Genomic DNA, 14292 nt, shown 5'->3' on the forward strand with positions numbered 1-14292 from the left:
TAAAAGTTATGCAAATGGAATCTTTGTCTCATTCCAGATCTTAGAGGAAAAGCATTCAACTTTTCCCCAAACTGTGAGGTTGGCACATATGGCTTTAATTGTGTTGAGGTATGTACCTTCTATGCCTAACTTGTTAAGAGTTTTTATTATGAAGGATGTTGAATAATATCAAATACTTTTTCTGTATTTATTGAAATAATACAGTTTTTGCCCTTCATTCTATTAAAGTAATGACTTGCACTTACTGATTTGCATAGGTTGATCCATCTTTGCATTGCTGAGATAAATCTCACTTGATCATGGTAAATGCTATTTTTAACATTTTGTTAAATAAATTTAGTTTGCTAATATTTTGTTGATGTTTGCATCAATGTTTATCAGATATTTTGGCCTATAAATTTCTTTTTTTCTTGTCTGGTTTTGGTATTGGAATAATGTTGGCCTCATAGAATAAGTTTGAAAGGTTTTCTTCCTTTTAATTTTCTGGAATATTTGAGAAAAAATATGTTAGTTCTTCTTTAAATATTTGGTAGAATTCTACAATTAATATTTTAGGTGTTCGGCTTTTCTTTGATGGGAGATATTTTATTACAGATTCAATCTTATTACTTATTATTATTCTGTTTATATTTCCTTTTTTGATTCAGAATTTGTAGGCAGTACGTGTCCAGGAATTTGTTTTTCTTATAGGTTTTCCAATGTGTTGGCATATAGTCATTCACAATAATCTCTTATAATCCTTTGTTTTTCTGAATCAGTACTGTCTCCTATTTCATCTCTGATTTTATTTGAATTTTCTCCTGCTTTTCCTTTGTAAGTCTGACCTAAAGCTTGTCATTTTTGTTTATCTTCTCAAAAATCCAGCTATTCATTTCATAGAATTTTTTACCTATATAATTAATTGACACATAATAATTGTACATATATATGGGATAGAGAGTGACATTTCAATGCCTGTATACAATATATAATGATCAAATCAAGTGTGAAATCTGAATATCTGAGACAGACTCAGTTAATTTAGAAAGTTTATGTTGCCAAGGTGGAGAAAGTGCATTCTTGACACAGCCTCAGAGAGCCTGATGACATAGGCATATGATGGTCAGGAACAAGATTGGTTTTATACATTTTAGGGGGACTTGAGACATCAATCAATACATGTGAGATGTTATTGGTTCCATCCAGAAAGGTGGGACAATTCAAAGCAGGTAGGGGGCTTCCAGGTCACAGATAGGTGAGAGAAGTGGTTGCATTATTTTGAGTTTCTGCTTAGCCTGTCCAAAGGAGGCATTCAGATCTGCATTTATCTGAGTGAAAAGAGAGGTGACTTTGAATAGAATGGAATGCAGGTTTGCTGTAAGCAGTTCCCAGCTTGACATTTTCCTTTAGCTTAGTGATTTGGGTGCCCCCAAATTTATTTTCTTTTCACACAAGGTAATTAGCATATGTGCCACCTCAACATTTATTAATTTTTTAAAATTTCAATAGTTTTTAGGTAGTTTTTGGTTACATGGTTAGGTTATTTAGCAGTGATTTCTGAGATTTTGGTACACCCATTTTCTGAGCAGTGTACATTCTACCCAATATGTAGTCTTTTATTTCTCACCCCCCTCTGATCCTTCCCCCCAAGTCCACAAAGTTCATTATATTATTCTTATGCCTTTGCATCCTCTTACCTTAGCTGCTACTTATAAGTGAAAACATACAATATTTGGTTTTTCATTCCTGAGTTACTTCACTTAGAATAATGGCATCCAGCTCTATCCAAGTTGCTGCAAAGGCCATTGTTTTGTTTCATTTTATGGCTGAATAGATTGTGATGTGTATATATACCACATTTTTTTAAACCACTCATTGGTTGATGGGCGTTTAGGTTGGTTTCATATTTTTACAATTTTGAATTGTGCTGCTATAAAGATGTATGTGCAGGCTTCTTTTTCATATGATGACTTCTTTTCATCTGGAAAGATATCCAGTACCAGTAGTGGGATTGCTAGATTGAAAGGTAATTCTACTTTTAGTTCTATAAGGAATCTCAATACTGTTTTCCATAATGGTAGTACTAGTTTACATTCCCATCAGAATTGTAAAGGTGTTCCCTTTTCACTACATCCACACCAACATCTATTATATTTTGACCTTTTAATTATGGACAATTTTGCCAGAGTAAGGTGGCATTTTATTATGGTTTTAATTTGCATTTCCCTAACAATTAGTTATGTTGAACATTTTTTTCATGTTTGTTGACCATTTGTATATTTCCTTTGAGAATTATCTATTCACGTATTTTGCCCACTTTTTGATGAGATTGTTTGCTTTTTCTGATTTATTTGAATTCTTTGTAGATTCTGGATATTAGTCCTTTGTCACATGCATGGTTTGCAAAAATTTTCTCCCACTCTGTGCATTGTCTGTTTACTCTGCTAATTATTTCTTTTGCTGTGTAGAAGCTTATTAGTTTCATTAAGTCCCATTTATTTTTGTGTTTATTCCATTTGTTTCTTTGTTCTTAGTCATAGTTCTTTTTTTTTTTTTTTTTTTTTTTTGTCTAGGCCAATGTCTAGAAAAGTTTTTTGAATGTTATCTTCTAGAAATTTTGTGGTTTCGGCGCTCGCGCACCGCGGCACCCCCGCCAGTGGCGTCCACACTCACCTAGCGCGGGCCGGGAGGTGCGCGGAGAGGGAACGCCGGGGGGCCGGGGCCTCCAGCCGGTGCGGGGCGCGCGGCGCCGGGAGCGCCGGGGAGTGCCGGGGAGTGCGGCGCGGGGACGGGCGCTGGGCGGCCGCGGAGCTCCGGGTGCCGCCGCGTCCCCAGCGCCCCGGCCGGCCCCTCTGGGCGGCCTGCGGGGGCGGCGCAGTTGCGAAACTGAGTGCCTGTGTAGATCCTCCTAGAATACCTGTGTGGTGCTGTCCTTCCTCAAGACTACCTCATTCTCACTGGCTCGGAGACTCCTGCCTGCTGAGCTGACTACACAGACTTAGTCTTCTCCACTCCGTGTTCCTGCAGCTAGAGACATGACCTAACACCCTGATGACCACTCTCAGGGACCTTGAGTGACTGGCCGGTGCACCATGGAACTTAAAGTATGGGTGGATGGAGTTCAGAGGATTGTTTGTGGAGTCACTGAAGTCACAACTTGCCAGGAGGTTGTCATAGCCTTAGCTCAAGCAATAGGTCGAACTGGAAGGTACACCCTTATAGAGAAATGGAGAGATACTGAAAGACACTTAGCACCTCATGAAAATCCTATCATATCCTTAAACAAATGGGGGCAGTATGCTAGTGATGTGCAGCTCATTCTACGACGAACTGGGCCGTCTCTCAGTGAGCGACCCACTTCAGACTGTGTGGCTCGAATTCCTGAAAGAACTTTATACAGGCGGAGTCTGCCCCCCTTAGCTAAACTGAGGCCTCAGATTGACAAATCAATCAAAAGGAGGGAACCGAAAAGGAAATCACTGACATTTACAGGAGGTGCCAAAGGATTAATGGACATTTTTGGAAAAGGTAAAGAAACTGAGTTTAAGCAAAAGGTGCTGAATAACTGCAAAACAACAGCAGATGAGTTGAAGAAGCTGATCCGTCTGCAGACAGAGAAGCTTCAATCCATTGAGAAACAGCTGGAATCTAATGAAATAGAAATAAGATTTTGGGAGCAAAAGTATAATTCCAACCTTGAAGAGGAAATTGTCCGTCTAGAGCAAAAGATCAAAAGAAACGATGTAGAAATTGAGGAGGAAGAATTCTGGGAAAATGAATTACAGATTGAACAGGAAAATGAAAAACAGCTGAAGGATCAACTTCAAGAAATAAGACAGAAAATAACAGAATGTGAAAACAAATTAAAGGACTATTTGGCACAGATCCGGACTATGGAAAGTGGTCTTGAAGCAGAAAAATTGCAACGGGAAGTTCAAGAGGCACAGGTCAATGAGGAAGAGGTTAAAGGAAAGATCGGTAAGGTCAAAGGGGAGATTGACATTCAAGGCCAGCAGAGTCTGAGGTTGGAAAATGGCATCAAAGCTGTGGAAAGATCTCTTGGACAAGCCACCAAACGCTTACAGGACAAAGAACAGGAACTGGAGCAGTTGACTAAGGAGTTGCGGCAAGTCAATCTCCAGCAGTTCATCCAGCAGACAGGGACAAAAGTTACCGTTTTGCCAGCGGAGCCCATTGAAATAGAGGCCTCACATGCAGACATTGAAAGGGAGGCACCATTCCAGTCTGGGTCCCTGAAGCGACCTGGTTCATCTCGGCAGCTCCCCAGTAATCTCCGCATTCTGCAGAATCCTATCTCATCTGGTTTTAATCCTGAAGGCATATATGTATGACATTATCTGTCTTTAGGGAGGAGACCCAACAGAGGTACCAAGGACAGTAAACTTCCTTTTTGATTTGTGCCAATGATGAACAGAGGATCTATTCCACAAGCCGCTGTATGTTTTTTCTCTCCTAAATTGCATACCACTTGGAGCCATACCCTGTGCACTGATGCTAAAGAACAAAGAAACTGTGTTTTCACACATCAACAGTGTTGATATTTTTGTCCAGCAGCTATAATGCAAAGCCTTCGTTTTTATTTGTAGCATTTTGAGAGCTTTAGGAAAGTATTATATAGTGTGTATACATAAATAAGCCGTGACTTAAGTAAGAGTGAAGAGAAATTTGTGACTGGCTTAGTTTAATTTATTTCATGTAATCAATGTGTGAATGTTGATGTTTTAATATTTTTATTGACTTATCTTGTGACTGACTTACGTTACATATTGTGTGATTATGACCGTGTGCATGTTGCCAGACTCCATCCATGCATTGCTGATTTACACTACACAAGTGTCCTAGGGTGCTCCACCATCGAAACTAACTCCACAGGAAGCCACTTGCATTTGTTTTGTGAAACTGTCCTAGCCATTGCTTAATTAGGTGAAATAATTCAGGGTTTTTTAAAATCTGGAATTTAGTCATTCCTTTACAATATTTCCAAATATATGTGTGGCCACAGAGCATAACAGATATTTTTCATGAGCTAAATTGTATGTATAAAACATTTGCAGTGTTTCAGACACTGTTGAACAAAAATGTAATTGTTAAGTATGTATCCTAACAGGCATGGGGTTTCCTGATACATTATGTGTTTTGTTTCTGCCGTGTCTTATCATTTACACTTATGGATCTTCAGAATTAATCTAACATGGAAGTTATAGATACCTGAAAGCTGGGTTGGTCTACTTCAGGAACATTGCTTTAAGTGATGTATTTTAAAATAACCCGCTTCATATGTATGATCTGTTGGTGTACACACCATGGGTAAGGTATTGCTTGCACATAATTTGCTCTGCATATTATGGACCATTGTGGTTTCTTCCAGTCACTTAGATGGAAAGGAGATTAAACCTAGGTACTTTTTAGCAAGGATATAAAGTCAAATTCAGCATATGTTTTTATTTTTAGGCTTGACTTTTACAAGACATTAATCTCCATTTGTACATATGTTATTTTATTTGTAAAACCAAATATGACTCAACACCTTTTTGATGAGTAGTGACTTAACTAAGATTTACAAGTAATATTTAGACAGATTCAGTCAGACACCACTTAGCCATTTTTACATTCCCTCTGGTTAGATTTGGTACAGTATAATTAAGACTTTAATCTGAAATTTAAAGTAGTTTTAATTCTGAAGAAGTTACATCCTCTGTATTATTTACATGCAACAAAATAAAAGTGGATTAATATAGTAATGCCATGGTAACAATAGAGCTATGTCTTATGCATGAAGGCAACTTTGGATGTTTTAACACATTTGACTGACTTTGGTTTAGTGAATGCTGACAATGCTGCTCTACTTAGGTTTCCTATGAAATTTTTAAGAATGGCTATGAGACTGTATAGAAGCTTCTAGAGAACTGAAAGTCATAATGCAGAGTTGCCTTTTCTAGTGCAGCTAAGTGGCGGACCTCAACTGAAGATATGAGTTTCTTTGGGTTCTTGGAGTTATCAAATTGATCTTGCCATTATGTTACTTTGCAAATAACTGAAGTAAATGATTCTTACCTAAATAACCACAACCTGTACACATTTGCTCACAATTTATAGTAGTTATTTTCTATCTACCTATATTTAAAATTAGGATGATTAAAAAATAATTTATAGATTTTGTGACAGTAATGATTTACATATGCCCAATATATGCCTTATTTTTAAATAAGTCATTCTGTATAAAGTCATTTTGTTGTTGTTCAGAGAAATCAAGATCTTATTCACAAAGAAAAACATTTTATAAATTGATCGCATTTTCTTTAAGTCAAAATGTTAAACTGGAGGCAGTATTAAACTTTGCAATTAGGAGTTTCAGAGATGCCTTGGCATACCACGAAAAACACTGTCAATATCCAACTCATTATAAATTGTTATCAGAATTAACCTAATAACTTTAAGTAAGGACAAGCAGCATCCTAGCAACTTGTAGTAGTCTTGGGTTCCCAGCAGAGTATCACAGTTAACCTCTCTGACAACTTCATCAGAATTTCCAAGCTGCCAAATAATCTTCATAGACCTAATTACAGATTTAAAAAAATTTCCTAGGCGACGAAAGTATAGAAATGTGAATATGATGAATACATTGAGAAGCTGTACTTTTTAATTAGTTATATTACTTCTGGAAGCACATATCTAAGGAATATTTTCTAAGACTCAGAGGGAAAAAACTCATTTTCATAGGATCATCTGAAGATACTTTAGTATATTTGTGATCATTTTTATCTATTGCAAATACAAATGAATTAGATAAGTGCCACATCCTGGATGCATTTCGGAGGGGTAGTGGGCAATGGTATACAAAAATACCAAATATAAAATTTTCATCTGGGGGAATATTCAGGTTCTAAATACTAAATTAGATTTCAATGTTTTGTGTTTTTTAAAAAAAATCATATTGCAACTTGTTTTATCATGATTTTCTACAAGTATTAAATACATTTAAAGATCTTTTTATCTTACCGAGAAATAATTTGGAATAGCATTGGTATATTTGACCTTTTGAGTGTCTGTCATCCTCAGAGAATGGCCCATAGTGTGTTGCCTGTGGACATAGTGTCCATAGTCCCTTTCTTGTCCTTCTGAGATATTTTGGTTTGATAACATTTTGTTTTTTGTCTTGATGCACAGGGACTTTTTGATAATATGAGACTTCAGTTGGTATTAATAGGAGTTACCTATTTAATTCTCCCAGTCATCAATGAGGTAATCATCAATTCCTATAGTTCAAATTAGTCATAAACAAGAGCTACAGCAAGACTGATAGAGTAAAAACTATATAAATACAGTAAAAAAAAATAGAATTTATGGTGTGAAATGTGAAGTATAGCAATATATAACAAGAACATGTAAGCACTTGCTTCCACAGCATAAATGTAATTTACATCTGCATTAAAGGATAATTTTCTCTGTGAATAAGAGCAAAATGGTCTTCAGAGAAACAGACTGTTCATTTGAAGCCATTTCTGTAAACATCTTCCAAGATACAACTGTAATGGATTGAGGAAATAACACAGAAAAGACAAAAACTTTTGATTTCAGGCATGCAAAGTGCGTGGGCAGATGGACAGTTCCCATTGTGCATTGCCTTTGATAAATTGGGCCTTAATTTATATAACGATGCTGTGTTCACATCCCTCTTCTACCTAAAGTTGTCTTTATTGGTTTATATTGTGTTAAATTTAGCTTATAATTATTACTTTTGTATTGTGTTCAGTTTTTTAAGTTGCATGTTTATACTATTTGCTACAGTATTTTTAAGTTTGGGGTGAAGGCCATCAGCTGTATCAAAAAGACAAAACTATCACTATTTATTCAGTATTGCTGCTTTACATCTCCAGAATAAGCTTTCGATGCCAGGACAGTGACTGCCTGAAAGCTGCAGGAGCTCTTTTCAATGCATTTTATATATTTTTAGAAACCAAATAAATGCAGAAAACTATTTAGTATACTAATTATATTAAACCAGCAGAAATATAAAGGCAATAAAGTATATACATATATATGGGGGGAGGGGAAAGATTAAAAAATAGATTTACAACCAGACATGGTGATAGCCCTAAATGTATTTCTCAATATGTTTTTCTTTATTGACCCTAGGAGGATTTGAGTTGCTGCAGCTTTAAACAGAAAATTGCCATGTTCACTAATTGTGAGCACATAAATATGCTTTTAGTACTGCTTTGCTTATGTACAAATAAATCTGTAATATGTATTATATGTAATTATCCTTTTCTTTGACTTTCATTTTAAATGTATATTTTCTGATCATTATGAGCTGTAAAACAAAGAATCAATATTGGATATTCTCCCAAATAATAAATTTTCAGGATTCATTGGGGCAAAAAAAAAAAAAAAAGAAATTTTGTGGTTTCAATCTTAGATTCAAGTCTTTGATCCACCTTGAGTTCATTTTTGCATAAGGTGAGAGATGAGGATTAGGTTTAATTCTACATGTGACTTGCCAGTTTTCTCAGCATGATTTATTGAATAAAGTGTACTTTCACCACTTTATGTTTTTGTATGTTTTGTAGAAGATCACTTTGCTGTATGTATTTGGCTTTATATCTGGGTTATCTAATCTGTTCCATTGATCTACATGCCTATTTTTATACTAATATCATGTTTTTTTGGTAACTATTACCTCATAGTAATGAAGTCAGGTAATGCGATGCCTCCAGATTTGTTCATATTGCTTAGTCTTGCTTTGTCCATGTGGGCTCTTTTTTGGTTCCATATAAAATTAAAATTTATTTTTCTACTTCTCTCAAGAATGACGATGACATTTTCATGGGAATTACATTGAATCTGTAGATTGCTTTAGGCTGTATGGTCATTTTCACAATACTGATTCTACATATCCATGAGCATGGGATGTGTTTCCATTTGTTTGTATCGTCTATGATTTCCTTCAACAGTGTTTTGTAGTTTTTCATGTAGAGATATTTCACTTCCTTGGGCAAGTATATTCGTAAGTATTTTTATTTATTTGTTTGTTTTTTATTATAATTTAAGTTTTAGGGTACATGTGCACAACGTGCAGGTTTGTTACATATGTATACATGTGCCATGTTGGTGTGCTGCACCCATTAACTCGTCATTTAACATTAGGTGTATCTCCTGATGCTATCCCTCCACCCTCCCCCCACCCCATAACAGGCCCTGGTGTGTGATGTTCCCCTTCCTGTGTCCATGTGTTCTCATTGTTCAATTCCCACCTATGAGTGAGAACATGCAGTGTTTTTGTCCTTGCGATAGTTTGCTGAGAATGATGATTTCCAGCTTCATCCATGCCCCTACAAAGGACATGAACTCATCATTTTTTATGACTGCATAGTATTCCATGGTGTATATGTGCCACATTTTCTAAATCCAGTCTATTGTTGTTGGACATTTGGGTGGTTCCAAGTCTTTGCTATTGTGAATAGTGCCGCAATAAACATACTGTGCATGTGTCTTTATAGCAGCACGTTTTATAATCCTTTGGGTATATACCCAGTAATGGGATTGCTGGGTCAAATGGTATTTCTAGTTCTAGATCCCTGAGGAATCTCCACACTGACTTCCACAATGGTTGAACTAGTTTACAGTCCCACCAACAGTGTAAAAGTGTTCCTATTTCTCCACATCCTCTCCAGCACCTGTTGTTTCCTGACTTTTTAATGATCGCCATTCTAACTGGTGTGGGATGGTATCTCATTGTGGTTTTGATTTGCATTTCTCTGATGGCCAGTGATGATGAGCATTTCTTCATGTGTCTTTTGGCTGCATAAATGTCTTCTTTTGAGAAGTGTCTGCTCATATCCTTTGCCCACTTTTTGATGGGGTTGTTTGTTTTTTTCTTGTAAATTTGTTGGAGTTCATTGTAGATTCTGGATATTAGCCCTTTGTCAGATGAGTAGATTGCAAACATTTTCTCCCATTCTGTAGGTTGCCTTTTCACTCTGTTGGTAGTTTCTTTTGCTGTGCAGAAGCTCTTTAGTTTAATTAGATCCCATTCATCAATTTTGGCTTTTGTTGCCATTGCTTTTGGTGTTTTAGACATGAAGTCCTTGCCCATGCCTATGTCCTGAATGGTATTGCCTAGGTTTTCTTCTAGGGTTTTTATGGTTTTAGGTCTAATATTTAAGTCTTTAATCCATCTTGAATTAATTTTTGTGTAAGATGTAAGGAAGGGATCCAGTTTCAGCTTTCTACATATGGCTAGCCAGTTTTGCCAGCCCCATTTATTAAATAGGGAATCCTTTCCCCATTTCTTGTTTTTGTCAGGTTTGTCAAAGATCAGATAGTTGTAGATATGTGGCATTATTTCTGAGGACTCTATTCTGTTCCATTGGTCTATATCTCTGTTTTGGTACCAGTACCATGCTGTTTTGGTTACTGTAGCCTTGTAGTATAGTTTGAAGTCAGGTAGCCTGATGCCTCCAGCTTTGTTCTTTTGGCTTAGGATTGACTTGGCAAAGTGGGCTCTTTTTTGGTTGAACATGAACTTTAAAGTAGCTTTTTCCAATTCTGTGAAGAAAATCATTGCTAGCTTGATGGGGATGGCATTGAATCTATAAATTACCTTGGGGAGTATGGCCATTTTCACAATATTGATTCTTCCTACCCATGAGCATGGAATGTTCTTCCATTTGTTTGTATCCTCTTTTATTTCATTGAGCAGTGCTTGTAGTACTCCTTGAAGAGGTCTTTCAAGTCCATTGTAATTGGATTCCTAGGTATTTTATTCTCCTTGAAGCAATTTTGAATGGGAGTTCATTCGTGATTTGGCTCTCTGTTTGTCTGTTATTGTTGTATAAGAATGCCTGTGATTTTTGCACATTGATTTTGTATCCTGGGACTTTGCTGAAGTTGCTTATCAGCATAAGGAAATTTTGGGCTGAGACGATGGGGTTTTCTAAATATGCAATCATGTCATCTGCAAACAGGAACAATTTGACTTCCTCTTTTCCTAACTGAATGCCCTTTATTTCCTTCTCCTGCCTGATTGCCCTGGCCAGAGCTTCCAACACTATGTTGAATAGGAGTGGTGAGAGAGGGCATCCCTGTCTTGTGCCAATTTTCAAAGGGAATGCTTCCAGTTTTTGCCCATTCAGTATGATATTGGCTATAGGTTTGTCAGAGACAGCTCTTATTATTTTGAGGTATGTCTCATCAATGCCTAATTTATTGAGAGTTTTTAGCATGAAGAGTTGTTAAATTTTGTCAAAGGCCTTTTCTGCATCTATTGAGATAATCATGTGGTTTTTGTCATTGGTTCTGTTTATATGCTGGATTACATTTTTTGATTTGTGTATGTTGAACCAACCTCGCATCCCAGAGATGAAGACCCCTTGATCATGGTGGATAAGCTTTTTGATGTGTTGCTGGATTCTGTTTGCCAGTATTTTATTGAGGATTTTTGAATCGATGTTCATTAGGGATATTGGTCTAAAATTCTCCTTTTTGGTTGTGTCTCTGCCAGGCTTTGGTATCAGGATGATGCTGGCCTCATAAAATGAGTTAGGGAGGATTCCCTCTTTTTCTATTGATTGGAATAGTTTCAGAAGGAATGGAACCAACTCCTCCTTGTACCTCTGGTAGAATTCGGTTGTGAATCCATCTGGTCTTGGACTTTTTTTGGTTGGTAAGCTATTAATTATTGCCTCAATTTCAGAGCCTGTTATTGGTCTATTCAGAGATTCAACTTCTTCCTGGTTTAGTCTCAGGAGGGTGTATGTGTCTAGGAATTTATCCATTTCTTCTAGATTTTCTAGTTTATTTGCATAGAGATGCTCATAGTATTCTCTGTTGGTAGTTTGTATTTCTGTGGGATCAGTGGTGATATCCCCTTTATCATTTTTTATTGTGTCTATTTGATTCTTCTCTCTTTTCTTCTTTATTAGTCTTGCTAGTGGTCTATAAATTTTGTTGATCTTTTCAAAAAACCAGCTCCTGTATTCATTGATTTTTTGAAGGTTTTTTGTGTCTCTATTTCCTTCAGTTCTGCTCTGATCTTAGTTATTTCTTGCCTTCTGCTAGCTTTTGAATGTGCTTGCTCTTGCTTCCCTAGTTCTTTTAATAGGGATGTTAGGGTGTCAATTTTAGATCTTTCCTGCTTTCTCTTGTGGGCATTTAGTGTTATAAATTTCCCTCTACACACTGCTTTGAATGTATCCCAGAGATTCTGGTATGTTGTGTCTTTGTTCTCATTGGTTTCAAAGGACATCTTTTTTTCTGCCTTCATTTCGTTATATACCCAGTAGTCATTCAGGAGCAGGTTGTTTAGTTTCCATGTAGTTGAGTGGTTTTGAGTGGGTTTCTTAATCCTGAGTTCTAGTTTGATTGCACTGTGGTCTGAGAGAGAATTTGTTATAATTTCTGTCCTTTTCCATTTGCTGAGGAGAGCTTTACTTCCAACTATGTGGTCAATTTTGGAATAGGTGTGTTGTGGTGCTGAAAAGAATGTATATTCTGTTGACTTGGGGTGGAGAGTTCTGTAGATGTCTGTTAGGTCCGCTTGGTGCAGAGCTGAGTTCAGTTGCTGGATATCTTGTTAACTTTCTGTCTCGTTGATCTGTCTAATGTGGACAGTGGGGCGTTAAAGTCTCCCATTATTATTGTGTGGGAGTCTAAGTCTCTTTGTAGGTCTCTAAGGACTTGCTTTATGAATCTGGGTGCTCCTGTATTGGGTACATATATATTTAGGATAGTTAGCTCCTCTTGTTGAATTGATCCCTTTATCATTATGTAATGGCCTTCTTTGTCTCTTTGATCTTTGTTAGTTTAAAGTCTGTTTTATCAGAGACTAGGATTGCAACTCCTGCCTTTTTTTGTTTTCCATTTGGTTGGTAGATCTTCCTCCATCCCTTTATTTTGAGCCTATGTGTGTCTCTGCACATGAGATGGGTTTCCTGAATACAGCACTCTAATGGGTCTTGACTCTTTATCCAATTTGCCAGTCTGTGTCTTTTTAATTGGAGCATTTAGCCCATTTACATTTAAGGTTAATATTGTTATGTGTGAATTTGTTCCTGTCATTATGATGTTAGCTGGTTATTTTGCTCATTAGTTGATGCAGTTTCTTCCTAGCCTCAATGGTCTTTACAATTTGGCATGTTTTTGCAGTGGCTGGTACCGGTTGTTCCTTTCCATGTTTAGTGCTTCCCTCAGGAGCTCTTTTAGGGCAGGCCTGGTGGTGACAAAATCTCTCAACCTTTGCTTGCCTGTAAATTATTTACTTATTTATATTCTGCAGCTGTTGTAAATATCATTGAGTTCTTGATTTGATTCTCGGCTTAGTAGTTTTTGGGGTATAGTAGTGCTACTGATTTATTTGTATACATTGATTTGTATCCTGAGAGTTTTCTGAATTCATTTTTTCAGGTCTAGGAGCTTTTTGGATCAGTTTAGGGTTTTCTAGGTATACAATCATATCATCAATGAACAGCAACACTTTGGCTTCCTCTTTTCCAATGTGGATGTTATTTCTTTCTTTCTTTTTTCTGATTGCTCTGGCTAGAACTTCTAGTACTATGTTGAATAGAAGTGGTGAAAGTGGGCATTTTTGTCTTATTCTAGTGCTATTGTCTTATTATTTTTGGAGAGGGGCTTCATTTGATTTATTTCTGCTTTGGTCTTCATTGTTTGTTTCCTTATATTATTTTTTGTTTATCTTGTTCCTGTTCTTTTAATTTATTGAGGTGCAACATTAGGTTGTTTGAGATCTTTTTTCTTTTTTGATGTAGGCGTTTATTTCCTTCTGATTACTGCTTTGACTGTATCGTGGGGGTGTTTGCATGTTCTGTTGTGATTTACATTTGTCCTTAGGGGATTATTTAAAAAGGAATTTTAATTTCTAAATTGACCCATTGGTTTTTCAAGGATTTACTTTCCATATATTTGTACAGTTTCTAGAGATCCTCTTGTTATTGATTTCCAGTTTCATGCCATTTTGTTTGAAAACAACAGTTGATATAACTTCAGAGTTTTTTTTTTTTAATTTGTTAAGACTAGTTTTGTACTATACTACATGGTCGATCCTGGAGAATGTTCTCTGTGCACAAGAAAAGAATGTGTATTCTGCTGCTGTTGGATGGAAAGTTGTACTTTTGGTCTATTTTGTCTAAAGTACTATTTGATTCCATTATTTCCTCATATATTTTATGCCTAGATGATCTGTCCATTGTCGAAAATGGGATATTGATGTCAGTCTTGTTCTAGAGTCCATGCTGTTAATTCATATACTATTCTACCCAAATAAGTGCAATTGTC

General features: G+C 36.5%; 1 protein-coding gene across 2 annotated transcripts; it reads left to right on the top strand.

Annotated features, from left to right (window-relative positions):
• The first annotated feature begins 2747 nt into the window (after positions 1 to 2747).
• LOC117981209 (ras association domain-containing protein 8-like) lies at positions 2748 to 8399 on the top strand. 2 transcript variants are annotated; one of them, XM_055102244.3, is made up of 2 exons: positions 2748 to 2869; positions 3007 to 8399. In XM_055102244.3, exon 2 carries the CDS (start codon positions 3072 to 3074, stop codon positions 4329 to 4331), a length of 1260 nt encoding a protein of 419 aa, XP_054958219.1. In that variant the 5' UTR covers positions 2748 to 2869; positions 3007 to 3071; the 3' UTR covers positions 4332 to 8399. The 2 variants fall into 2 exon arrangements, with proteins under 2 accessions (XP_054958219.1, XP_034821337.1); XM_034965446.4 differs by having other exon boundaries at positions 2761 to 2869; positions 2964 to 8399.
• Positions 8400 to 14292: the final 5893 nt, after the last annotated feature.

Source organism: Pan paniscus, chromosome 1 (genome assembly GCF_029289425.2).
Source record: "Pan paniscus chromosome 1, NHGRI_mPanPan1-v2.0_pri, whole genome shotgun sequence".
NCBI classification, from domain to species: Eukaryota; Metazoa; Chordata; class Mammalia; order Primates; family Hominidae; genus Pan; species Pan paniscus.

What these genes read in the sequence shown, in the direction of transcription:
- LOC117981209 (XM_055102244.3), top strand. Translation starts at nt 3,072, where the DNA reads ATGGAACTTAAAGTATGGGTGGATGGAGTTCAGAGGATTGTTTGTGGA.